Raw genomic sequence first — 27,754 nt, forward strand, 5'->3', positions numbered from 1 at the left:
ACATACATTGGGAGTGGTTAGTTATAATATATCAATTACAAAATTTTACTTACATTGACTAAAAATTCTCATCAATAATCCTCCTGTGGGTTTCCTTCCCAGCTGTCAGCCTGGCTCTCTCAGTCAGAACAGGCTGTGAAACATAATGAAGAAGAACATCTAAAAATATGTACGCTGTAAATTGTCAGTCACTAAGTGTCTAGTGGTGGTGGTGTGTCCATCGAGATCAATGATGACCATCGTTGTCATCCAGATGGGGGATGGGGGGAGGGTGGTGGTGGGGTGGGGGGAAGGATGCTCATGAGTCTATCTGTGAGTGCGCAGATGGCTGAATAGTCCAATCTGCGCACGAAATGTTCGCTGACAGTTGGGGCAGACAAAGACAGGCATATCATTGTCAGGGAGCTTGTTTGCCCGTGACTTTCTGGCCTGCCTCTTCTGAACAGCTGCAGCAGTCCTGTTGGCCTCGCACAACTTGGCGCCTTTGTGCACAGCAGCGCGCCATTTGTTACGGTCCACTGCAGATTCCTCCCAGGAGTCAGGGTTGATATCAAACGCTTTCAGAGAGACTTTCAGAGTATCTCTGAAGCGCTTCTTCTGACCTCCGTGTGATCTCTTCCCTTGTTGCAGCTCGCCATAGAAGAGCCTTTTGGGCAGCCGATGGTCTGGCATGCGCGCCACGTGTCCAGCCCAGCGAAGCTGGGACTGCATCAGGATGGTGAAGATGCTGGGAAGGGTGGCTTTTGCGAGCACCTCTGTGTCTGGGGTCCTGTCTTGCCACTTGATGTTCAGTAGCTTCCTGAGGCATGTTGTGTGGAAGTGGTTCAGCTTCTTGGCATGTCGTTGGTACACTGTCCAAGTTTCGCAGCCGTACAGTAGTGTGGGGAGAACTACTGCTCTGTAGACCTTTAGCTTGGTCTCAAGACTAATGCCTCTTCTGTTCCAGACATTTGCATTGAGTCTACCAAAAGTTGCACTTGCTCTTGCAATCCTGACATTCACTTCATCGTCGATGGTCGCATTTCGTGACAGTGTGCTGCCAAGGTATGTGAACCGCTCCACCGCACTGAGTCTCTGACCGTTGACTGTGATGTTGGGCTCAACGTAGGGTTTCCCTGGGGCTGGCTGATGGAGAACTTCAGTTTTCCTCGTGCTGATGGTAAGGCCGAAGTTCCTGCTGGCAGTGGCAAACTTGTCGACGCTGAGTTGCATGTCAGCTTCAGATCCAGCGTTGAGGGCACAGTCATCAGCAAACAAAAAGTCTCTGATGATGTCTGTCATGACCTTCGTTTTTGCTTGAAGCCTTCTGAGGTTAAACAGCTTGCCATCTGTTCGGTACTTTAGGCCGATTCCAACATCGCCATCTCTGAAGGCATCAGTAAGCATTGCAGAGAACATGAGGCTGAACAGCGTTGGAGCCAGGACGCAGCCTTGCTTGACACCATTTGTGACAGCAAAAGGAGCAGATATTTCGCCATTGTCCTGGACTCGAGCCTGCATGCCTTCATAGAATTGGCTGACCAAGGAAATAAATTTCCGAAGGCATCCGTACTTGGCCATGATCTTCCACAGTCCCTCTCTACTCACGGTGTCAAAGGCCTTAGTGAGGTCGACATAGGTGGAGAACAGATCAGCATTTTGCTCCTGACATTTCTCTTGCAGCTGCCTTGCAGCAAACACCATGTTGGTGGTTCCGCGCTCTTTCCGGAATCCACATTGGCTCTCAGGCAAATGACCTTGGTCAAGGTGTGCTGTGAGGCGGTTTAGTAGGATCCTGGCAAGTATCTTGCCTGCGATGGAGAGCAAGGAAATGCCCCGATGGTTATCACAGGCTTGCCGGTTCCCCTTTCGCTTGTACAAGTGAATGATAGATGCATCTTTGAAATCCTGGGGCATCGTCTCTTCTTTCCACATGAGTGAGTACAGCTGATGAAGCTTCTCAGTCAGCACAGTGCCTCCATCCTTGTAGACCTCTGCTGGTATGGAGTCTGAGCCAGGTGCTTTGCCACTGGATAGCAGACGGATTGCTTTCTGGGTCTCAAGAAGTGTTGGCGGATCGTCCAGTGCTTCGTTGGTGGGGACTTGTGGGAGACGGTCTATGGCTTCATCATTTATGGAGGAAGGGCGATTTAAGACACTGTTGAAGTGCTCAGCCCATCGTTCGAGAATGTTCTCCTTCTCGGTGATCAAGGTATTCCCATCTGCACTGAGGAGGGGGGATGATCCTGAGGATGTGGGGCCGTAGACTTCTTTTAAGGCATCATAGAACCTCTTCATATCGTGCCTGTCAGCATATCCCTGGATCTCATCAGCTTTGTCACTCAGCCACTTATCCTGCATCTGGCGTAACTTTTGCTGAACAGTCCTGCGGATGGCATTGTATGCATCCTTTTTTGATGTGGACTTTGGGTTGCTCAGGTGGGCTTGATGCAGACGGCGTTTCTCATCCAGAAGCTGCTTGATTTCATCACAGTTTTCATCAAACCAGTCTTTGTGCTTTCTGGTCATGGGTCCCAGGGTCTCTGAAGCTGTACTATAGATCAGCTCACGCAGGGTCCTCCAGTCAGACTCCACATTCTGGTTGTTCTGAGAGGCGGATTCCAGACGATCTTCCAGCAGCTCCACAAAGGACTGTTTGATGGTGATGTTTTTCAGCTTAGCGATGCTGAGCCGTTTGGAGCCTTCTGGCCTTGGGGGCGTCTCTTGGGCTGGATTCGAATATTCAGCTTCGAGACTACAAGGCGATGGTCTGTCCAACACTCGGCGCCGCACATGGTCTTTGTTACACGTACATCTTGCCTATCCCTTTTCCTGACGATGACATAATCGATGAGATGCCAATGCTTTGAGCGAGGGTGCATCCATGACGTCCTGTTACGGGTAGGGAGGCAGAAAACTGTGTTGGTTATCAGCAGTTCGTGCTCTGCACATGTCTGAAGCAAAAGCAATCCATCTGGGTTGCAGTGGCCCACACCGTGCTTTCCAATCACTCCATCCCAGGAGATGTAGTCAGAGCCAACTCTAGCATTGAAGTCCCCAAGAATGATGAGCTTGTCTGCTTTAGGGATGGCAGCAATGACAGAGTGAAGGTCCTCGTAGAACTTCGCCTTCACTTCATCCGGGTTGGTCATGGTTGGGGCGTAGGCACTGACAATGGTGAGGTGCTTCTGGCCAGATGCCAGTGGGAGTTTCATGGTCATAAGCCTATCGTTGACTCCCTTTGGGATTCCAGCTAGCTTGCTGACAAGTGCTGTTTTTACTGCAAAACCAACACCAGCCTCACGTCACTCTTCGCTTCCTTGTCCACTCCAGAAGAAGGTGTAACCAGATCCCCGTTCACAGAGCTCGCCTTCGCCTGCAAGCCGAGTCTCACTCAAGGCTGCGATGTCGATGTTGTATCTGGCGAGTTCGGACGCAACTAGTGCTGTTCTTCTCTGGGGTCTGTCCGCGTTATCTCTGTCCAGGAGAGTCCTTATGTTCCAAGCACCAATGGTGAGAGGAACAATCCTTGTTTTTTTCTTTTTTTTCTCTTTGTTTCGACCGCTGATGTAGGGTCCCCGCCAGCCGCGGTATGCTGGCCAGGGTGATATGGAGCAGGCAATTTTTAGGGCACCTTTTCTAGCCCCTTCCTCATGCCAGAGAGGTGAGCAGTGCATTCCTAAAGAGGGCTGCTCAGACGCTCAGACGGCTGCCGAGCTCCATCGCTGCTCCTGTCGACGAAGAACGACCCTATGGCCTGAGCCGCCTGCGTGCAGGTCTGCGGCTGCGACTGCCAGTGTACCCACACCTGTCGTTTCGTCGCTCGCCTGTCGCCACAGGACTTGGGGGTGATGAAATGATGAAGGATGAAAGGTCATTTAGGATGACTGATGACTTGTGCGATGAGTTTGTTTAAAGTGAAGAGGAGTTGCGCAACGTCGACCTCACTCTCTCATCCGGGTCCACCAATTTCCAGAGGCAAGACTAAGTCGAGACGACTGGAGGATGAGCACGGATGCAGTGGATGACCAAGATATCCCTTCGGTGTCTCATCTTGCTCTCTGCACTCCACAGTGCATTGCTGTAACCGCCTTCCTCTCCGTTGAACCGATAGGTTTCTTCCGCAGATTCTGCCGGATCCAAGTGTCTAGTAAACCATATATGGAAGGGCGGTGTAATTGAAGCCCTTGAGGCTTAACCCTCTTGGGGAAACAAGTCCTTCCATGCATGAGGGTTAATGCTGTTCCATTTTATTTATAATAAAGAAAAAGATTGAAAGAAATAGAACAGGGTCCCTGTTAAACCTCATGCATAGAACACCCTGTTGTCCATGCTACAGCATAGCCAGCAAGTTGTTCTAAACATTAGAGGGTGTACAAGGTTATACAGAACTAAAAGGGGTTAAAGTTTAACACTATAAACACCCAGAACCCACTTGTGCATGAAATGCCCTGTTGGTCAATACACAAGTGCAAACCACTGTACATGCAAAAATTTTGGCCAACAAGGCAATTCTTGAACAACTTGCTACAAGATTAGAAAGGTTAACTTTTGACATATTGTATGATTTGAACACATACTTGGCCATATTACTACTATGGCCAACAAGGCACTTGGTGCTAAAGATTATGTAGGTTTATGACACTATGTTTTGAACACCTTGTTGGCTATAGTAATAGTTTAGTCAAAAGTGTTTCTTAACCCTCTTCTGCGTGCCGGAGTATCCTGTAGGCCATAGTCAATAGGGCATTCCATGCACAACAGAGTTTAAAAAAAGAATAAGGAATACAAATCCCCCCTCCCTACACACACACACACACACACACATTGATGTGCGCACACACACACTACACATTGATCGTCTCACACACACACAAACACACACAGACGCACACACACACACAGACAAACACACACGGACGCACACACACATTGATGTGCACATACACACACACAAACTACACATTGATCGTCTCACACAAACACACACAGGCACACACACACACACACACACATTGATGTGCACACACACACACACTACACATTGATGGTCTCACACAAACACACACACACACATTGATGTGCACACACACACACACACACACACACACACACACACACACACACACACTACACATTGATCGTCTCACACAAACACACACACACACATTGATGTGCACACACACACACACACTACACACTGATCGTCTCACACAAACACACACACACACAAACACACACACATTGATGTGCACACACACACACTACACATTGATCGTCTCACACACACACACACACACACAGTAACGGGACTATGCTTGATACGTGAAGTTGCTTACCTGAACGTTGATCGAGTGGAAGTTTTTTCTGTTTACGAACTCGAATTCGCGTTCTCTTTGGTGTCAGTGATCCTTGACGTGGCACGTCGTAGCGCAAGTCCTCTTCAACTTGATCCACAAGAGCGAAAATGGCTGCCCGCTCAAAACGAAACTTCTTCCGTATTTTAGTGGTGGAAAAAGAGTCCAACGGGTTATTCCTGTCGCGAAAAATGCGGCCTGGGCGAATTCTCTAACGACGACGTCGCTGAAAGTAGTATCTTGCAGCCATTTTGAAACTAGCAGTAGGCTGAAGCCTTCTCGCGTAGGCTAGCGAAATCGGCAGCCGAAATCGGAGCTGTTTAGGCTACCTTTTAGTCAAAAGCCTAACCCAAGTCTGGGTTCGTGCACTGCGATTTAGCTGACCGTAGGCTGGCCTTGCGACCAAGGCTAGCCTTGAGTCTGTAGGCTGGACTGGTGCATTAGACCCCTGGCCTCACTTTTCAATGCTTATGAAAAACATGTAAGATAAACACCAAGTCAACTTCTCTGCCTCTTTCATCGTGAGCTGAGAGAACTCACCAGGGGAGTGCAGGCCTGGTTATCCACACTCTGGGCATCCACTTCTATCTCCAGGGCAGAACTGCAGTTACAACTCCTGAAAATTTTACCAGTAATAACAATCATCATGAAGGGGGCATAGGGATTCCAATCTCCACTGAGCTATGGGCACCTACAGAACATTTGGAAGAAGGACAATACACACAGAAAGTATGAGCATACAGCTATACACAAGCACACAAACATGTACAGTCACACACTGTGCACACATCCACACAAGCACAACACACACACACACATGCATGTGCACACACAAACACAACTTAGACATGTCACGTATCACAGCACCATCCTTACTGCAGTTAATTATACTGATTAACCTTTGGGCCAAAACTTGAGACAGGATGACACTGACAGACCAACACTCTGAGCCTATTTTCATAATATGTGATAAAATAATGATCAAGAGTTATTCTTGGCTGCAGGGTACAGGAAGAGTACAGAAAACAGAGAGAAGGCAAGAGACAGAGGTTGAGACAGAGAACTCATACATACATATAAGTATCAAAAGAGCCTATCTATGAAATTAAAAGATGACAAAAACGAACGCTGCCACCTAATTACCCACCTCCACCTAATGAGAGCACTGATCAGCTTGGCAAAGCCCAGGGCTGAGGCCAGGTGGAGAAGTGTCAAACCATTCCACCCCGCCTTCAGGTACATGTGATCTGTACTCCACTGCTGCTTTGCTAACATCTCCACATGGGATACCAGGCCTGATTCACAGCTATCTTCTCCCATGTTCTGTAACACAAAAGTTTAGAGACCTTCAGTTATTGCTTGCTGTCCACTCACAGGTCTGCCTGCAGACAGATATTCTGCCTCACAGACATGTTCCCACTTTTAAATCAAAATTTGAATTCCAGTGAAAAGAACTTATCATAACTGCATCCTAAACAAGCCAGTTAAAGTTATTATTTTAATTTTCAGTGAAAAACACATTCAGTGAATTAATGTAATTTTCGGCCTACAAGAAGCTGCAGTACATCAGGCGTAGCACCTAGTTTCAATAAAAACAGTTATTTTGAACTCCTATATGGTGTACTCATCCGATAAGCCAAATCTCCTGTGAAGTGAAAATCCTCCAGTTTGTCTGTGCTAACAGTAGATGTGGTTTTCCAAGTAGTGACATTATATTCAGAAAACTGGATTGGAATCCGACTTGTTTTTGTCTGCTTATTGACTCAACTCTGTTACTTTGTTTGACTGCTCAGTTATCTACTGCATTGTTGTTATTTTTTTTACACTTTTAAAAAAAACAATTTTACAGCCTTCAGTCAAATGTACACTGTTTTAAAGCCCCAGTTCATTAGTTTGTTCAATCTGAGTCCAGTCTGCTAGCCCGGATTTTCAGTTCCATCCGCCAGTTTCCTTTGCTTTCTGCTTTTGAAAAGCGATCAGTTTACTTCAGATTTCTCTATTTTCATACCATAAATTCTTCATGGCCATGGGGCAAACTGTGATCACATTCAGTTGAAATTTTGTGCAGTAACCTTGAATATGACAGGTGCAATAGACGAGTGGTAAAAGCGTTGGACTTTCAATCTGTGGGTCTCAGGTCTGAATCTCGGTAACGGTGCCTTGTGAGTAAAGGATGGAGATTTTTCCGATCTCCCAGGTGAACATATGTGCAGACTTGCTAGTGCCTGAACCCCCTTAATGTGTATACGCAAGCAGAAGATCAAAAAAGGAAATTTTCTATCTAGAATTACGTTTAAATAACATACTTACCATGACCCACTAGTGCAGACTCTGGCAGGGATCTGACATCCCTGTCCTGTGCAAACTACTATCCGCCTACGCGGGGAAAACGAAAGTAGCTACGGCCAATAACCTCCCGGAAGTAGGTAACCTCCCCTTTGTCCCCATGACTAGCGCCCTCTTTTTACGGCAATTCACCGCAACCAGTGCAGTGTGCAGGGAGAACTGAAAGTGGGGAGGAACGGGAAGGTCTTAAATGTGGGTCACGGTAAGTATGTTACTTAAATGTAATTTTAGATAGAAAATTTCCTTTTAATTACACATACTTAACCGTGACCCACTAGTGCAGAATGGCACGACAAGGTGGAGGGCTCGTCCATTCTATCGCCAGTGCGCTGCGATGGCCTGTTGTGTGACCACCACAACGCCTCTTGAACCATCATCCCTAAAGCGACAGACATCCCTCAAGTAGAATTCGATGAAGGTAGAGTGAACTGTGTCACCTAAGGATACTGGTGCGGGCAAAGAAGACTGAGGTCCGCAGCTGTATTGTGGGAGAGGTCTGTGGACCACAGCAGTGCTGATAAATGTAGTGCAAAGAAAATCGGGTCAGTGTGTTGAATCCACACTTTACTGAGAGCCCTTCAAATCAAAGGAAGGGAAGGAAACACGTACCCTATAGGGTTGTCTCACTTGAGCGCGGTTGAGCGTCAATTCAAGGAGGTGCACATGTGGTTTGATCTGATGATTCCACATCAGTTGTGGGCTGATAGTGGAAGTGATATGTGTTTGAAGGAAACTGTGGCACGAGACAGAGGTATGCCACCATGTTGGGCTTGCCTTAGGTGTGACAGCCAATCTGTTGAGCTCCTCCATGCGAGCTGACAGGCGATGGGCGCTCCCCCCACCACTTTTTTGTTGTTGCCAAAAAAAAAAGAGACAGCACTGGCATGTTGCCTATGCATAGAATGGCAGACATTTGGCAACAAAAGACTTGAGGTCCCTGGTGTCTCTGGGACAGGGCTGTGTTATTGCCCAGGTAGGTACCATCACGAAGGGGCATACGAAAGGCTTGGTGGCTTCTCTACCTCAGTGTGGCATGTTGGAGCAACCTGCAGAAAGTTGTCGGCAGTCAATGACTGGGTTGGATGAGGCTGTGGAAGTGCACTTCATGTGCCCACAGGTCACTGAATCTCATTCTGTGGTGGAATTCCTAATGGAAGAGGGTTTCCATGGGGAAAATTTTCACTGAAGGTTCTTAAGTGAGATAGGGGACCGCATCCATGGCAGGCCTCTGGCTGTGTGTGGTGTGCACTAAGTCTGGGATGGAGCGGGGCGGGGGCAGGGAGGAAAGTGGCTCTCGATGTGTTGTTCTGCCCATTTACATCAAATCACTGATCTGACATACGTTTTCAGTATGGCCAACAGCAAAGTGAGAGCTGTATTATCAGTGGTTTCTTAATTGCAAAGGGAAATCATTTGCAGCTTAGTCTTTCATGAAGGACTATGTCTCTCAGACTAGTAGTCAAATTGCACTGGAGCCTTAGGGGCTAACTAGCCTTTGGGATCCGTCCCAATGGTGAGTCCTAAGGCCCTCTTGATCGACGGACTGGGGATGCAACTGGGGCAAAACACTCTTTACTATAAATTATATAATCAAATTCCAGCCCGAATAGTCGGGACAGCAGTTCCCTCCTCTGCTGTTCTGATGGTCATTGTCGTACACGACTGATTATCATATACTGGTCCTAGGAGGACACCAATCAGCATGGGTAAATCAGGAAACAGCTGCTGTGTGCTTGAGGGATGAAGGTGTCCACATGCACGTTATGCTGAAATGTAAGGAAGCCGGAAGGAGTTGGCGGGGTCTTGTGGTGCAATTGTGTGTCTGAAAGACATGGTGCTTGCTTCCGAAGTGACAACAAAGTCATCCTCTGACAGGTCCTTGACTGAAGGCTGGGGCTCCATGATGGGATAGCCTGCCTAGGCTAGAAACCCCTGGAAGTGTCTCATTGGAAAGACAGTGCTTGAGAAGGAATGCCCATCTGTAACCACAGCAGTGGTTGTGTGTTGAGGCTGAAAGGATCAGGCAGGGAAGACCAAGTGCAGAAATTGCTTTCAAATGCCAACTGTTTGAGACGTCGATGCTGGATCTCTGTTCAAGCAAGGTGATGGGGCGAACTAATGTGCTTGAATGTGGCATCTGCCGAGTCGGTATGAGTGGGCAGAAAGGTATGGCCCTGTGGGTAATGAACGGTTTGTTGTGCTTTGTGAGACGCATCCGTCCTCATCAATATGCCTTTCTCCCGAGTGTAGAGGAAAACAATTATTACCCAGACCTTCTGCTACTAGTGAGGAGTGGAAGAGATGGACTTAGGGTGATTGTCTCCTGCCCAGTGGGCAGTTTTTGGGACTGCTAAAACTTGGAAGGCAAAGATAGACACCCTTTCATGGGAGGGCTGGCTAGGATGCAGGGCCCGTGTGGTGCAAACCAAGGGTTGTTGTAGGCAAGGGGGGGAAGAAGGGATGCCTTACAAACTTGGAATGAATGAAGGGCATGTGTGTCCGGAGTGGCACCTCTAAGTTGGACTGCCTCATCCCTCCTTGTACCAGGTTAGGGCATCTCTAGCCCTGTGGGTGATTGTTGTAGGCAAATGAGTTGGGTTGCCTTGTCCCTCCTTGCACCAAGAGAGGGCATCCTTAGCCCTGTGGGTGGGAAGGGAGTGTGTGTGGGTCCCTAAGGACCAGCCACTACTGATATGTGAAGGAGCATACATTCAGGCGTGAATGAGGCAATTTTGTCTGTGAGTGCAGTCGTCCTCCGAAAGCAAGATAGGGATGAATTTATGAAAATGAATACATATATGTGCAAAGGAATTATAAACTTCCATCAACTCCAGTGATGATGTCAGGAATATGCCAATGGCAAGAGATCAAGTCACAGGAAATAAGCGGCTGTATACGCATACATGTAGCGTGCACAGATATACCCAAGTAAATGGGTAAGTGTGCATAATCAGTAATGGAAAGGAATATGTGTATGCACCTATATATATATGAGATGTACATACACATATGAATAAAGTGCCAGTATGTAGATGCAAAGAGTTCTGGGCATTGTGAACAGAATGACGCAAATGCAAGTGTGCCTATATTGCTATGCAGGGAATTTCAGTGAATAGATGTCAATGAATAGAGACAGAAATAAAATTGTACATGTTAATATGAAAGTCGTATGAACCTATCCTGTAAGCGCACACACATGTATATACCGAGGGATAAGTATACATCTATAAGTGTAAATAGAAATGTGTATAAATGTAGCAAGATATCATACATATATATATATAATTTTGTATTTTATTTCTATCATTATTATTTTTTAAAATTAATTAATTTATTTATTTTTAATTATTATTTATATGCATTTTTTTTTGGGGGGGGGACGTTGTTACTGATTTTGATAATAAATAAAAAAGAATAGAAGAGGAAATATTGTGATTTATTTCCTGTTATTGTGTATAACAAGAAGAGAATGGTAATAGGGATGGTTGCCTGCAGAGGACTGTGCAAGTGTGGGGTGATGAAGAACCCAAAAGTTCAGTGGCCAATAGCCTGAGAAACAGCAAGAAAGGTGCAGTTGCTGTGCAAAGTTGTGTAAAGTCCATGAATGGGCATCAGGACCCAATGAGAAACCGAAAAAAACATCGTTGGTGGACAGCACGGGGGGCAGGAGTGACGTGCGGTGTCAACGGAACTAACTACAGCATCAACCACTTTGGTTACAAATGCGGAGTTGCCTCCCTTGGCGCCGATAATTGGCGAAAAGGATGGTGTCTTTAGAGCACATATCCCCTGGTGTGACGTTTCCTTGCTGTAGAGGGAGGAGTGTCATGCTGCGTGTGAGAGTCCGTGGTTCGATGCCACTGTAACCGACACAGGTGAATACGGCCGCAAGGGGAATAATTATAATGTCCCTTAGTGCCGTGGGCATCCCTACCAGAATCGGTTGCCATCGGACGCGAGACGGTCGGGGCATGTGGCATGACGGCGCCGTAATCCAGTGTTATGGGCGTCGTGGACGAGGGGGTGGCAAGTCCGTCGGCTTGCCGTGGGATGTGCACCCCCCTGTAGCTGAACGGCGGTCCAACCTCGTGAATAGCTCCTGCAAAAGGACTGACGTTCAGCTGTTGTGTGTTGACGGATAAAGAGATAGACAAGATCAGCCCAAGCACTGCCGAGTGACAGGATCAAGTTATCAAGAGGCATTCCGACATGGAAGTGACGATATTAGTCTGGGTAACAGCAGAGTTAGGCGATGGGGCAGAAGATTCCAGCACTGCTGAAGTTCAATGGGCCGTGCATGTACCTGCTCTGTGGGCGAGGGGCGGTGCAGGTGCAAGGTGTGGCACCAGGAAGCAGAGTAGTGCATAACTGCTGCAGCAAGTTAGCAATGAGTTGCTGATTGTTTGGTTGAGCAGCTTGCTGAGACACCATTAGTGGATGGGAAACAGCAGCAATTGGCGGTGTGGCAGATGGGGTCATCACCGCATAGCTTGGTGGGACAGTGCACCCAACCACACTGTAGGCGAGGAGTAGTGCCGGTGCAAGGGAAATAACTGCGGCGGTCACCAGCAAGGGTGCCGAAGCAGGGGTTACCTCCCTTGGATCGGGCGCTCCGGACAAGGGTGAGGGTGCACGCATATGGGTGAGGGTGTCCCCTAGTGGTCCACCTTCCTCCCTACGTATGGGGAGGGCATCCCTACGCGTCTCAGTCGCCACTGGATCCGAGACGGTCGAGGCATGCCGCGTGGGGGGTTGCATGATCCGATGTCACGGCTGCCACCACAGGCGCTTGGTGGGTAAAGGGTGCAGATTTTTACGATCTCCCAGGTCAACATATGTGCAGACCTGGTAGTGCCTGAACCCCTTTCGTGTGTAAATGCATGCAGAACATCAAATACGCACGTTAAAGATCCTGTAATCCATGTCAGCGTTCGGTGGGTTATGGAAACAAGAACATACCCAGCATGCACACCCCCCAAAAGCGGAGTATGGCTGTCTACATGGCGGGGTAAAAACGGTCATGCACATAAAAGCCCACTCGTGTACATGCGAGTGAACGTGGGAGTTGCAGCCCACGAACACAGAAGAAGAAGAAGAAGTTTCCCCAAAGGGATTGTGGCACATTCCACTGGTGCAACTGTGGGTATGGGTAAAGAGATAGAGGAGGTCGACTCGTGCACTGCCGACTGGCAGGGCCAAGAAAACGCGGATCGTGTCGAGTGCGTTAGCGGATCGATAAGAATGGCATTAAAGGTAACACTGACCTGAGTGTGGGGCAGCAAACCTCTAGAAGTCACCAGGGGAGGTGTAGGAGGTGGTGGAGGTCTGGAGTCGACCAGAGGGAGCGGAGTAAGTGGAGGAGGCGGCGGGTTGGTGTTGTTGAGAGGGCCAGGAGTAGAGGGCCCAGAGTGTCAGCGAATTGATTGCGATCACGCCTTAATTTTAGCATGATCGCCCAGTCGAGCTATATAATTATGTGACCTGGTTGGAGACAAGAACGCCAGAGAGTCGACAGACAGACAGAAAATACCAAAAAACTTAGCTGTATGAAGAGCACAGGATTAGGAGTCATGATGGCTGCCGGAAAAAGAGGGCGCTAGTCACGGGGGCAAAGGGGAGGTTACGTACTTCTGGGAGGTTATCAGCCGTAGCTACTTTCATTTTCTCCGCACAGGCGGATAGCAGTTTACACAGAACAGGAATGTCAGACCCCTGCCAGAGTCTGCACTAGTGGGTCATGGTTAAGTATGTGTAATTAAATGCACATTAAAGATCCTGTAATCCATGTCAGAGCTCAGTGGGTTATGGAAACAAGAAAATACCCAGCATGCACCCCCACCCCTGAAAACTGAGTATGGCTGCCTACATGGCAGGGTAAAAACAGTCATACATGCAAAAACCCACTCATATACATATAAGTGAATGTGGGGTTGTAGCCCACGAACGAAGAAGAAGAATCTACTATGCTATTTGATTTCAAATTGATTCAATGGTGAACATGAACCATGCTGCATCGAACAGTGGAAAGACTGAAGTGTTGCTGTTCAGCGTGGTCATGAGCATTTATCGTGATCAACAATGCTGCTGTATACTGAGTTTGTTGTGTCAGGTTCCCCACATTGTGGTCAGAATTTAGTGTTCAGACATAGATAGGGTGCATACAACCTGCAAGACGTATGGGTCAGATCAGAGTAAATTGTATGGCCTTATAGGCCGACAATTACAGTATAAACTGCAACCATCTCATCATTTCCTATACTGAGTGAATTACATGATGCAACCATATCTTTATTATCTGTATAAGTTATACAATGCAACTTTCTCTTTTACCTACACTGAGTTACACACTGCAATCATGTTTTTATAACTGTCTCTTTATAACCTATACTGAGTGAATTACACACTGCAACCATTTTTGTATTACCTATATTGAATAAATTCCACACTGCAGGCATCTCTTTGTCACCTCTATTGACTGAGTTACACAGCAATCAGCTCTTTATTACCTATACTGAGTGAATTACATACTGTAACCACCTCTTTATTGCACGATTGAGTGTCACAGACTGCGAAAATGCACTGAGTTATACAATGTAAATTTCTCTGTATCACCTATATTGAGTTATGCATTACGTATCTTATTACCTATACTGAGTAAATCATACACTGCAATCATCTCTTGATTACCTATACAGAGTAAATATATAATACTACACACTGCAACCATCTCTTTTATTACCTACACTGAATGAATTCCACACAGCAACTATCTCTCTTCATGTGACACATGCAAACATGAATGTCCCATTGTACTGAGATCATTGTATTACTGTCATTAATCTTCTGTAGTCATGTTGTTACCTATTCATAACTTGACTTTGATTTCTAGTGCTTTCCCTGCTGTGATCATGACTAATGATGTGCATGATAAATATTTTTTTTGTATGTGTACGCTGAATGGGGACATATTACTGAATCATTACTTCATATGCCTATAGTGTATTAAAAAATTGGTTACGTTTATGTGGACTGTCTGTGACGTTTTATTTTACCCATGTAGACAAAGTTTATGTTATGTGTGCAATGAATAGGTCATCTTACTTTTACTGTGTTTATCTTTATGGATTCTCTGTGTGTGTGTGTGTGGGGGGGGGGGGGGGGGGGGGGGGGGGGGGGGGGGGCGGAGGGGAGGTCACTCTTTTTTTTTTTTTTTTTTTTTTTTTTTAACTGTATCTTTAAAATGTTATGTACCTGTTTTGTTTTGTGTGTGTGTGTGTGTGTGTGTTTATGTTGTTGTTGTTATTTTATATACTGTAAAGTGCGGAGAGCCTGCAATAAAAGCCTTCACAGTAGTGTCATTATTAGCTATATTGAGGGAGTTACACAGAGCAATCATCTCTTTATTATGATGAGGGCATTACAATTTACATACTGTAACCACCTCTTCTTTACATGGATTGAGTATATGTGTCACAGACTGTCAACATATTTCACTAACCTGTCTTGTGCAAAGTGGTAAGGGTTTGTCCCCAGAGATGAAACGCCGTTGCAGCTCTCCTAGTCTGTCCAACAACAGCTGTTTCAGCTGGGAGCCTGCATCAGAAAAAACATCTATGGCATAATCTCCGATACTGATAATACAAAATGTAAATAAATTATAAGTGTAGCTGAACTCTTCAAGCAACACACACACACACACACACCTCTAAATATACATACATACTTTTTTGTACATATTATGGAAAACATGTTCCTTTGGTGGACTAAAGATCAGCAAGATGTAACATCTACAAGACTCTGATGCCATTCTAAGCAGTAGGTGTGCAAGCTTAAAAACAACAACAACAACAACAAAAAACAACCTCCCAAATGTAAATCTAGATGTAACAGTCTGAATGTTAATATGTTAATAACACAGTTATCAGTTAAACACAACAAACAAGGTACCTGACTGACAAAGAGATATGCAACATGTGACTTACCTGGGACATCAAACCAGTCAGCCTGTGCTGCAGGCAGTTGCTCAGACTGAAGCCGCTCAGGTTTGTGATGGTCACGGAATTCAAACATGTGGCTGTCTGAGATAATCACACCATCTTCTGCCACCTGCAAGCTTACACACCCTGACTTGTGCTCTGAAATAAAAATGTACGCACACACACACACAAGTTTACACAAGTGAGTCAATAAAGGTACTGGTGGTCAGCATTTTTTCAAAATGTCATTCTGATATATAACCTAAATTCTAAAAGGTTGAATTAATCTAACTTTTAATTATTTCACGTTCTAATATCTTTAGAAAGAAATATTCTAACTTCACTTTCTAAGTTATAATCAAGTACACTTCCACTAATTCTTTTTTCTTCAACCATGACAAAATACATGCACACACACACACGCACATGCATCACACACAAACATATAATCCCACTTTCTACAACACAATACAGTAGTTTATGCACACAATGTGTAAAAAATTATGTACACAAGCTTGAACAAATTATACATCCACTATTCAAGCACACTTGTCATAGAGAAGTTAACACTAACCAGGAGTAAAGCAGCGCAGAACTCCCGGCTGTACCAGAGAAGCTGCCACATGTTTGCCGTCAAACACACAGGTGTAAATTGCTGACTGGTTGCACCACGGTCCTGCCACAAGGACCTTGGTGTGGTCCTGAATAAAACACAACATCTATCAGACACAACCATCTGTCTCACAATCCGTTCCAAATATCTGTATAAATTCAATAGTTTTTAGGTCTGAATGTTTATGTAAAGCTTGTGGCTGTGATGCCTATAAACTTCATACACAATATGCTGCAAGTTTTAGGTTTGGGACTTTATGACATGGCTGTACTCTACCAATCCTTTCAAACTTATATGGCATTTATCAGACCTGAGAGATACAGACATTTGCAGTGTTGGTCAGGAAATTTGGAGCAACGCACCCAAAGGTGCATCCGTAACGTGGTTGACACTCAACTGTACGGTCCCAGTCTTCCCATTTAAGCCCTCAACACACTTAACTCTTGACTGGAGCTAGCCACAGGCCCCAAAACCATCTCTGCTGGGAATGGAGCCTGCGTCCTTCTCACTGTCAGTCCGTGATACTAACTACTTCGCCACAACAGCTGGTAACTATGTATATTTGCTGTATTCCAGAGTGTGTGTATGTGTGTGTGTGTGTATATGCGTGTGTATTGTGTGTGTGTGTCTCTGTGTGTATGCCTCCGTGTGTGGGGGCGTGCATGCGTGCGCATGCACCCGCGCGTCCTATCCATAGGAATCTGAAAAAAATATTTGTGTATCCCAAGCACATAAGCAGTAAAAACCATATTGTTGTATTGCTAGTCTGGTCAAATTAATCCACTGAATAAATCCATTGTTTCAAAAACACGTTTCAAAATTAATTCATATACTATAAGAGAGCTGTGACCATCACAAATCATTTGTGGAAAACTTTAGAATCTTTCAATAACTTCAAAATTATTTTATATTAATATAATTCTAATATAATAAGTAATTCACCTGACACAAAAGCTAATTAGATTTACAAGCAAAGTTGCTTTCAATATTCATGGCTTTGGCAGATAGCTGTTATGTATTATTATAAACCTTTATCAAAATTATGTTTCATTAAAATGTTTGCATCCTGCATCAAGTCTAATGGTGTGCAAAGTGGTATATTCTACACAGTATACTTCTAGTAGGTTGGACCACAGGCCTAGCTGGCCGAGAAAGCGTGACCAAAACTGACAAAATTGCTGATTTTTCCATCATAATTTTACAATGAGAAACATGTATTTAATAATAAAAAATTATGTCAATAAAAAGTTTGACTCTTCAGCTTCACATTTCTTGCTTTGATTTTCTTGAAAGATCGATATATGAAAAGTTATTGAGCGTTAAACATTATAGCGAAAAGTCGAATCGCAACGCCGCCAGCACCTCGCACAGCCTAAGGCCAGCCAGTCGAAGTCTGCACATGTTCTGTTCACTCTCCATTTGCCAGTCAGATAACTCTGTCAACCTATTAATAATGCATTCCACTGGAAAGACGAAACCACGCGCTTACCAATGGTGCAAGGTAAATTTTGATAATGTTTCAATCAGTCGGTGTAATTTGAGTGAGAAAACTTTTCAAAATTTTCAGAACACCGTAAAAAATCTCCTTGACATCGTACAAAAAACCACTAAACATCACTGGAAAGCTAATTTTTTCATGAACTCAAACCTACATTCTGTTTATCGCTGAGTTTTGCCTATGATGCATGATTCTAATTTGCATACAACAACTCCATCGAGTCACTTCAGCTGTTTTCACTCACGAAGGTGGACACAGCTGAGCATGCAACGAAGCACATGTAGGCACAAACAATGGGGGAGATTTATGATATTTACAGCAAGATCAACGCATATCTCGGTAAGTAATCAACAGAATTCTCATTTATTGATAATGTTTGATGATAATATATATTATTATGATTGCATTTGCCTTAGGAAAGAGGTGTTTTCAGTCACTTGCTTGACCTCATTTCCGAACGAAGGCACCATGAAATTGGGTCAGCAGGGTACATTGTATTTTCGAAGATTGCTTGACAAATATTCATTCCTAATACCTAAACATTCCGGTAGTTCCACTCATTAGATATTTATATGATTGCTGGATTTTTTTTTCTGGACTACATTAAGACTTCTTTTGGTTTGTATTCATTGAGAAAACATTAACTCACTCCATGCCAAGAGTTTTTGCCCTTGCGAATCCCTGAAAACCCAGGGTTTGTATAGGATGGGAAAAAAATTCTCAAAAAAACAAATGAAAACCCAGAGAATTGAAATTTAGTATGTGTATTCAGTGAATGTTGTTCCATATTTGTGCAAAAAATTAAATTATTTACTCACCATCTTGGTGTTGATCACTGTATTCATTTTTTGTGTATTTTGTAGCATTTCTGCACCCATCAGAAAGGTATACCAAGTCTCCTTGAACAGCTTACAAATGTTCCATATCACATCCTAACACTATTTGAGGAACTGAAGACCTAGTACATGCAATGAAGTAGGAACAGATGGTGGAGAAAGTTGAAAATCACGCACACAAACGAAAATATTGTCTCTACATAAAAAGGGAGTTCACTGCACACAAAAACCTGATGTATTATCACTGACAATAGTCTTGTCTGGAGTGAAAAAGCTCATGGCAGGTGATGTTGAGTCCTGGGCACAGCTTCACACACAGTGGAACTCCACATTTTGGACACCAGTTGGCAGTTTGGTTTTTTGGTGTGTTGTGGCGCTTGATCAGGTCTTCACAGACCTTGCACTCGCAGTAGCTGGTCACTCATATCCACTCCAGCCATGTTGGTGATGTAGTCTTGTACTGCAGCTGGCTTCTGTCTTTCAGGACGGTGTCGTGTTGTCACACTGACCATGGTAGTTGACAGCATGACTGTTGTCAGCACATGAACTGGTTTTTTGTCCTGTCACTTCAGCACAGCAACATGCCCTGCAACCATACACACACACACAAATGATCATGCAGGTCTGACTCTTTCTTCTTATTGTTGTTTAAATTATTTGCTTATTCCCTTGTTTATTCTAATATATTTATGTGAATGGAAGCATAATGTGGTAAGTTTTTTTTTTACATGTAGTCAAAGAAAACCATTTTAGATTTTTTAATGATTTTTTTACAATATAATTTCAATATTACAAACAATGACAGTATCATCAGTATTAGTACTATTACTGTCATTTCTACAGCACCTTGTTCTACAAATGAACAAGTAAAACAGAAAATAAGTAAACATATGCATACAATCACACACACAGAGTTGTACACCTGAGCATGTGACATTGTTTTCTTTCACACACACACACACACACACACACACACACACACACATATATATATATATATATATATATATATATATATATATATATAATACATACACACTCACCATTTTCAGTCCAATCACTGGTAAAAACACCAGCAAAGTCGTCTGTTTCCTCAGTGATTTCGTTGTCAGTGTCAGTCAGCTGGCACATGGTCAGGACTCGCTTTCTTCTCCACTGTAAACACCCTCTTCAGCGGCTGAATCTATTTCTATTTCATCGAGATATGGTTCAAAATCACTGTCCAACGAACCAACATTATCTCCTTCAACATTGGAGCCTTCAGTTTGGATCATTTCCAAAGTAACTTCAATGCTGTGTTGCGTTTGACCTCTCCTACTGTGTTGAACACTTCGACGCGACGCCATCTTGTCAAACAACATGCAGATCTGACCGAGGGTATACTTCGTTGTTGTCTGCTAATGAGCGTGTCACTGCACACACGCTGTGTGTGTGAATGAAAAGTTGGCCGGAGATAACTTAAGAATCAGTTCTGCTTTTGAGTTTCGTATCCAACACGTCACTCCAACAGTGCGACTTTTCAAAATCCGAATCCGCATATGCAGATATTGGCATCGAACGCTTTGTCCGACGACATCCGCATATGCGGACAATGGCAGCGAGTGAGTTAATGAAAAAAATCAAGAAAAGATAACTCCTGTCGGTCATTCGCACTTGTGTTAGAAACAACTGAACGAGACTATGGATATGATTTTCTAAGACCACACACACACACACACATGCACATGCACACGCACACATACTCAAACACACACACACACTGCACACAGAAAACCTGACCACTGAAATGAAAATTAAATGACAAAGAAAATAAGGAGACCTGGAAAAGGTAAAGACAAAAGAAAATAATAATGATAATGATAAAAAATGATAATCAATAAACAAATACATAAATGAATATATAAAAGAGAACTTCACACACACACACATTTGCTCAAATGCTTGTGCTGTAAAAATTCATGTGCACACACACACACACACACACACATATATATATATATCTATATATATATATATACACACACACACATACACACACACACACAGTGAAAAAGGCATTTTGAATTAAAATTTTAAGTCATGATTATAAAGTCAGTCATAAAAAGTCATTGGCAAAGCACATGTACATTCCACTTTTTTTCTTTCCTTTATTTTTTTACTTAGATGATGACATTCTGGAGAGGATGGAATCAAATCTGGTCCCATCAGGAAGAGGACGTCCTATGAAGCTGCCAGACCTTCAGCCCACCAACAGAGTGTTGCTGCAGGGACTTTGCTCAAGATTCTACTGACACCAGCACAAAGGACATGCAGCCTGGACACTTCACACATCAAGAAGAAAAAGTGGCTGTTTTTTTTATGATGGCAAATTTTATGTTGGAGAAGTCCTTGAAGTTGTATCTCCAACAAGAGCCACAATAACATTCATGACCAGCTGGGGGGACAGGAATGCATTAAAATGGCCAGATACAGTTGATTGTGATCTAATTGATTCAAAACTTGTCTTGGCCTGGAACTTGAACATGTTCAGCACCAATGGGAGAACATGGTGTGTGAAGGAGTTTGATGCAGTTGTCAAGAAATTCAGGGAGTGGAAGTCAGCATAAGTTTCTTTTTAATATATTTAGGCATATTTCAGACACATATATGCAACTGTTATTCACAACAGGTGAGAAGATTCCTGAAATAGTGAAATGTTACATCAAGTTGGTGTATTTGGGAAAGAAAGGCAAGTGCTGGAGAGAGTGTCTGGTGGCGGGGTGGGGTGGGGTAGTGAGAATTATTCAATTTGTCAGAAACAAGGCCTGACTAAGCGCGTTGGGTTACGCTGCTGGTCAGGCATCTGCTTGGCAGATGTGGTGTAGCGTATATGGATTTGTCTGAGCGCAGTGACGCCTCCTTGAGCTACTGAAACTTGTCAGAACCAATGCATGACATTAATTTGTATGCAGGATAGTTGGTTAAGTCAGATGCAGACAAACATTTTGATATGTGAACCATCTCTGTAGGCCAATTAGAAGTGGAGATGCAATGATATGCCTGTGGTGTGATTTTGTGTTACACTCGTACACTGTTTTTTCACTTCATAAATTGCAGTTATGAGGGTCATTTAGTCTACACTTTTTGTTTGTGAAGATTGTAGTTCTTGCAAAAAATGTCTTTTCTGTTTGACAGTAATATGAAAATGATGTAAAATCAGTCCAAGCATTGTCAGGTACATAGCGTGGACACATGGCATGTCTAAAAATCAGTTTGTATCGCAAAATGATGCAACACGCACATATACAAAATATTCAAACTGGGATATCTCAGAAACTACTGGAGATATTGATTTGAAATTTTGTGTGTGTTCTTTCCTTGTTATTGCCTTCAATATAAGATAAGCAATAGCCAATTATATTTCAACTGAAAAAATGAGTGGTCTTACCTACTTCTAGACCAGATAGTCAGGACAGCAGTTGCCTCCTCTCCTGTTCTGATGGTCACAGTCGGGGGCATGACTATCATATATTCATTGATACATCAAACATATTTTACGCGAGAAAATCCCATCTCATGATATAGCTACAAAAAACATTTACAGCTGATAAAATGTCAAAGTTTAACATGGAGATGCAGAAATACACAAAACTGGCTAACAACACAAATTCACTTTGCACATTTCAACCCAAACCACAGCCATCTTACCTTTGTATATGCCCATTCGGGAGAGAAATCACAGATTGCTAATCCTTTGGTGGTGGAAGTTGCATTGCTGATGCTTTTACCGCTGATGTGAGGCTGACAATGAGAAAAGTTGTTGATGGCCACCACCCCACCACCCTCCATCTTAGCCTCCTGACCACCCAGCGCCTGCTGTGCCATCAGTGGGTGGGTGACTGGGTGGCCGAAAGAAGCAGCCTCACTATTGTCTGTTGCTGCGTGGCCTACTGCGACGGAGTCCCAGTCCCCTTGTGGCACTGCAGTCTGTTTGGTGAGGCATGGAGTAAGTTGAGCACTGGGGCTTGTCATGTGGTGCAAGTAGCTGCCGGACAGGACGTCCACGGCGTGGGGGTGGCTGACAGGCAGGACACCGGCACTGCTGCTGCTGCTGCACCCAGCATTCAGACTGCCACCCATCATCAGAGGGGATGATGTGGCCAGGGGATGGTGGGAGGAAGAGGACGAGGTTGCTCCCATGGGGGAGGAGGGGGAAGGAGGGAACTGAGGAGGGGAGAGGGAAGTGGCGGCCGCCAGATCTGCAGCACAGTCTTCAAAGTCTTGTAGATCCAGGAAAAGGTCTAGGTTGAGATCAGTGCTAGGGAGAGAGGAGAAGCTGCCATCCAGGGTATCACAGTTATCACCAGCGTCAGGCAGGCAGGCGATGCCTGCCCCAACACTGCCACCACCACCATTACCATCAACACTACTAATGCCATTTACATCAGCACAACTTCCAGTGTCCTCACAACCATTATCATCTCCACACTGAGTCAAAGGATTTGCTGCAAACAAAGGAATGTCTTTCGAAGGTCCAGGCAGGGGCTGAGGGTGGGTGTGGGGATTAGCAACCTGAGACATGGAACCGAACTGAGTGGCAGAGGACAGAGGAGCAGGAGTGGAAGCAAAGGCCACCACATTCCCCAGACCTCCCGAGTCTTTGAGGACCAGGCCAGTGGGACACAAGTGGACCATGCCAGTCTTCTGTCGTGCCTGTGCCAGCTTGGAAGGGTCAGGGTTGGTCAGTCCTGTCAGAAAACTGACCGAGGATGGGATCCCACCACTGGAGGCAGATGTGCTGGTGGTCAGGGGGGACTGATGAAGGTGGTGGACCTCGTCTGAGGGTGTCAGAGATGGGTGGGTGGAGGAGGCTGATGCCAGATGCACGTGTGAAAAAGTGGCGAGGGTGAGCTGGGACAGGGAGGTGGACATGGTGGTTGTGGGGATGCCTGTGGGCTGGTCATCCTGCAGTCCCGACGTGGCCACCTGTTCCCCGCTGTACTGCGCCGACAGAACCGGCACCTTGGGGGCAGGGATCCCTGGCTGGGCAGGAAGTCCAGACTGGAGGTGATGCTGGTGGGGAGGAGGGTGGGTGTTGGCGGTGACCTGCATGTGAGCCATGGTGGACACACAGCCACCCAGCTGATGACCCTGTTGCTGCACGCACACCATCCCCACCTCGTGTTTGACCACGGGCTGCGAGGCGCAGTGATTGTGCACATGACCCTCTGTGCGAGAGGAGCCCAGGGCGTTGTTCAGGCCCACCACATCCCTGTGGGAGATGAAGGAAGAGGCTGCAGCCACAACCGCTGCCCTGCAAGGCTGCTGCTGACTGCTGTCCACTGCTAGTGATTTCCCTCCCCCATCATCCTGCGAGTTGACCAACAGCTGAAAGATGGCTTCCAAAGTCTCTTCCACCTGCACACAACACTGAACAGTCAGCTTGTGAAAACTGAAGGGATGGATTAAGATATAAACACACCCAAAAGCAAAGCTATTCAACTTGTAGAAACTGAAAGGATGGGTTAAGATACCCTTACACCCTAAACCAAAATCTATTCAGCCAAGCAAACACATAAGCCAACAATTCTAATCATGAGAGGCCCTCACAGCTGCCATATTCAAAGCTACTGATGCACTGACATAGCATATGCCCTTAACTCTTTTCTTGAATAACTTTGAAATTTACCACATGACATACATCTTCTAAGGCAATGACATACAGCAGATAACTTCCAATTTATTGTAAGGCAAGCAATCGATATATATACAAAGTTATTTTTATTGTTTGTACTGAAGATGGCTTTCAACCAGCCGCCATGGTCAAGTGGTTAGCGTCGCGGACTGACGGCTGGGAGGACGCGGGTTCGAATCCCAGCGGAGGTGGGTTTTTTTGGCCTGTGACCGGCTCTTACCCAGAGTTGAGTGTGCTGTGGGCTTAAATGGGGAGACTGTGACCACACAGTTGAGTGTCATCCACTTCAAGGATGCGTCTTGGGTATGTTGATCTAATTACCTGACCAACACTGCAAGTGTCTGTATCTCTCGGGCCTGGTTAACGCCGGGATATCATTATGACAGGAAGCGTAGAGTGCAGCCATGTCACGCAGTCCCAAACCAAAATGGACGTCCATAGCTACATCGTCATCCTCCTCCTCCTTCATCATCATCAATATAAACAAAACAGTCTCAAAGTCTGTGACCTTTCATGCCCTGCTCTCATGGTGACCTCAGTTTCGATACCCATCCACTTCCGTGCTTGGGGTGAGTCCTGTCAATGTCTCCAGTGTTGGCAGATTCATGGGGGGCTATTTGAGGAACGTGGTGGCGATCTCCACTCTGGGAGGGACGCTCACTCAGTCTGGCTCCATGACTAAGCCATTATTGTCGTTAGCAGGGGGCTTAGTAGGTGGTGTCCAAAGTACGTTAAATCAGAACAGGCACCACTGAACACCACCGAAGTGACTCAGCAGCAGTGCAAGGTCTCCTCTGGTGTGTGGCCTCCTGGCAACCTAACATCGATGGTTCCCTGTGGACTGCCGACCTGGAACTGTGACGGACAAACCCGGATGTGGCCGTGTATGGAGGAATCTAAATGAGCAGCGTGGGAGTAATGCCACTGAAACAGTGCAGATGATGGGCCAGCAAAAAAAAAAAAAAAAAAAAAAAAAAAAAGTTGGCTTTCAACTAAGTGGCGGCAGTGAAAATTTAAATGTTCATTACAATGACTGAAATGTGATTTTTGGCAAACAACATGACAATATAAGAAAAACAAAAAAAAGAGTAAGTGAATATCTTGATTGGTTCTGAAGATATTCCATTTTAAAGATGTGACGATGCGTACATGCTGTTAGTACTTAATATTTTCAAATTTTCACAGTCATACTGTCCTGTCCATGAGGGTACTGTAATGAAAACTCATATACTTCTAAAAACCATATGATAATGGCATATTGCACAAGAAAAAAATAACACTTCAGCAGCAAAGAAATTGGAAAATATGCCTGTCAAAGTAGGGGGAAATAGAAAATCAAGACATGTCAATCTGCACAGAATAGCAACTTTGAAGGTCTACAGCACTGAAAAGAATAGACAGTTGCGTTTCATAATAAAATGTCTTGCAGAATACATCACAAAAAGTACACTGAATTTTTTTCAGGCAGGATAATTAACTGAATTTTAAGTATCAGAGTCTCAAACTTTGAAAAATCTTCAATTTGACCAGTGGAAAAAAGACTTTATTGGGGTAGCATGCTGCAAAGATGAATATTTCAGTAACTGCAACAAGTAGGACCAGGAAATTTTGTGTGTGTATTAAGTGAAATGTCAGCTTTCAAAATAAATTAAAATCAACCTTAAAACTTCCATCTAAAGCTGGCAGAAAAGGAATGATACCCGATTTTCTCATAAATAAGGGTGCACGTTGTGGATGTGACTTTTTCAAAATTTTTGTTTTTGAAAAAATATTGAAGTTACAGCAACAATATGTTACCAGTGGTCTTGGCTGATCAGCTTCTGCAAAACTACTGCAAATTTTTAAACAAATGCAACTTGAGAGCATTATACAGAATGGGTAGGGTGATGGAGCATTCCACGACAAAGGTTCCCAGGAGGGAGCAAATATTACTTAAGTTGCTAGCAAAAATGACAGATATATGAATCTGTTTTCTTTCAGCTCTCTAGCTTTTTCTTCCATCCATGAACCCAGTCATGCATTTCATTGTAGAAGAACCACAATAAATAATAAAGGTGGATGATGCATCTTTATTTCTTCACAAAATGGCATTCGATTCACAAGAGAGAAAAAGCACACCAAAAAATCTTTTTTTGGCACTCACAGGTTTCCTGGCATCAGCAATAACATGCTGCTCGCTACCTGAGCTGTTCATACTGGCCTTTTTGGATCATTGAATAGGTCTTGCGTGCCCTGCCATGAGCAGCCCTTTCTGCAACATGTTAGATACACAGATCAGCTCATAAGAAAGAATAAATGTTATATTCAATTTAAAACATACAACCAAAAACAGAGGTCTCAGTTTAATATATGTTCAGGATTTTGTCAATTTTGGTGTGTTTTGAGTGGGAGGAAAACATTGTGATAACAGAATTATAAAATGGCATACTAACAGGTAACTATTCATTCAACAGCAACACAAAATTCACTGCACTGAACTATTTGGCTGCATTTACCTTTCACACAATAACTCAAATTGCAGCAACAACTTATGCTTTGACAACTGAGGCTGAAGTTTTGGGGGTCTGTCCCTTCCAGTTGCTGATAAGAGCTTTGCCATCTACATATACTGTTCAACTTATGTCTTTGTTGCATGCGATTATTTACTCAAATATTTCCACTTCAGGGTACTACATTTCATGATTGAGATAAATGTATTACTAAATGTCTTAGGTATATATGATTACTAAATATTGAATATTTTATTGTTAATATGCACATCATACTTACTATCTTATTCTTTGATATATATTTTGTGTACTCACCTTTATTTGTGTGTGTATGTGAGAATGCATGTCTTAGATATATAAATATCAAAGTGAATATTTCATTCACAATATGTGCATGGTATTTTGCATTTTATAATTTCATGAATTATCCCTTTGTTTCCTGTTTCATGCAGTCGAGATGCACAGCATATCATGGGTTACATGAACACACACAAACACACACACATTATACTCTTAATTGCTGGATCCCAAATAGTGTTATACAGTTTGACTGAACCTGATGTGCAGCTTAGACTATGGGTATTATTGTACTGATTTTCTTTTTACTAATTTTAGTTTGTTAAAAATTGGTGTTAATTTTTTTTAAGAAACAGGATGTTGACTGCACTGTTCAAATTAATCATATATCTCTTCACATTACACTTTTTTCATACTCAGACATACATACACATACTCACAAGCATATATGTGCAAATGCAAACTTGATCTCTCTCTCTCTCTCTCTCTCTCTCTCTTTCACACACACACCTACTCCACTGACATGAAAGAAATGGGGAAGGGGATGACCAGAGGAAGGAGGTGGTGGGTTATATCACTGTCAGCAGTCAGGGATTCTAAGCCCCGAGCAAGTGATCAGTGATTTGGCTCAGTGCCAAGTTTGCCACAACCATTGACAACCCCCTCCCCTCTCCTTACCATTGGTGGGA

The 27,754-nt window shown here is 44.2% G+C and overlaps 1 protein-coding gene across 1 annotated transcript in view; it reads right to left on the reverse strand.

Moving 5' to 3' along the window:
• The window catches only part of LOC143287523 (calmodulin-binding transcription activator 2-like), a 63,612-nt gene that overhangs the window by 19,868 nt on the left and 15,990 nt on the right, over nucleotides 1–27,754 (reverse strand). The window contains exons 8-13 of the mRNA XM_076595569.1: nucleotides 22,293–24,002; nucleotides 16,233–16,359; nucleotides 15,665–15,817; nucleotides 15,181–15,275; nucleotides 6,484–6,659; nucleotides 5,877–5,952 (exon numbers count right to left, since the gene is read on the reverse strand). Of these exons, the coding sequence (XP_076451684.1) occupies nucleotides 5,877–5,952; nucleotides 6,484–6,659; nucleotides 15,181–15,275; nucleotides 15,665–15,817; nucleotides 16,233–16,359; nucleotides 22,293–24,002 (2,337 nt within the window). The remainder of the gene's footprint in view (nucleotides 1–5,876; nucleotides 5,953–6,483; nucleotides 6,660–15,180; nucleotides 15,276–15,664; nucleotides 15,818–16,232; nucleotides 16,360–22,292; nucleotides 24,003–27,754) is intronic.

Source organism: Babylonia areolata, chromosome 11, assembly GCF_041734735.1.
Source record: "Babylonia areolata isolate BAREFJ2019XMU chromosome 11, ASM4173473v1, whole genome shotgun sequence".
NCBI lineage: Eukaryota > Metazoa > Mollusca > Gastropoda > Neogastropoda > Buccinidae > Babylonia > Babylonia areolata.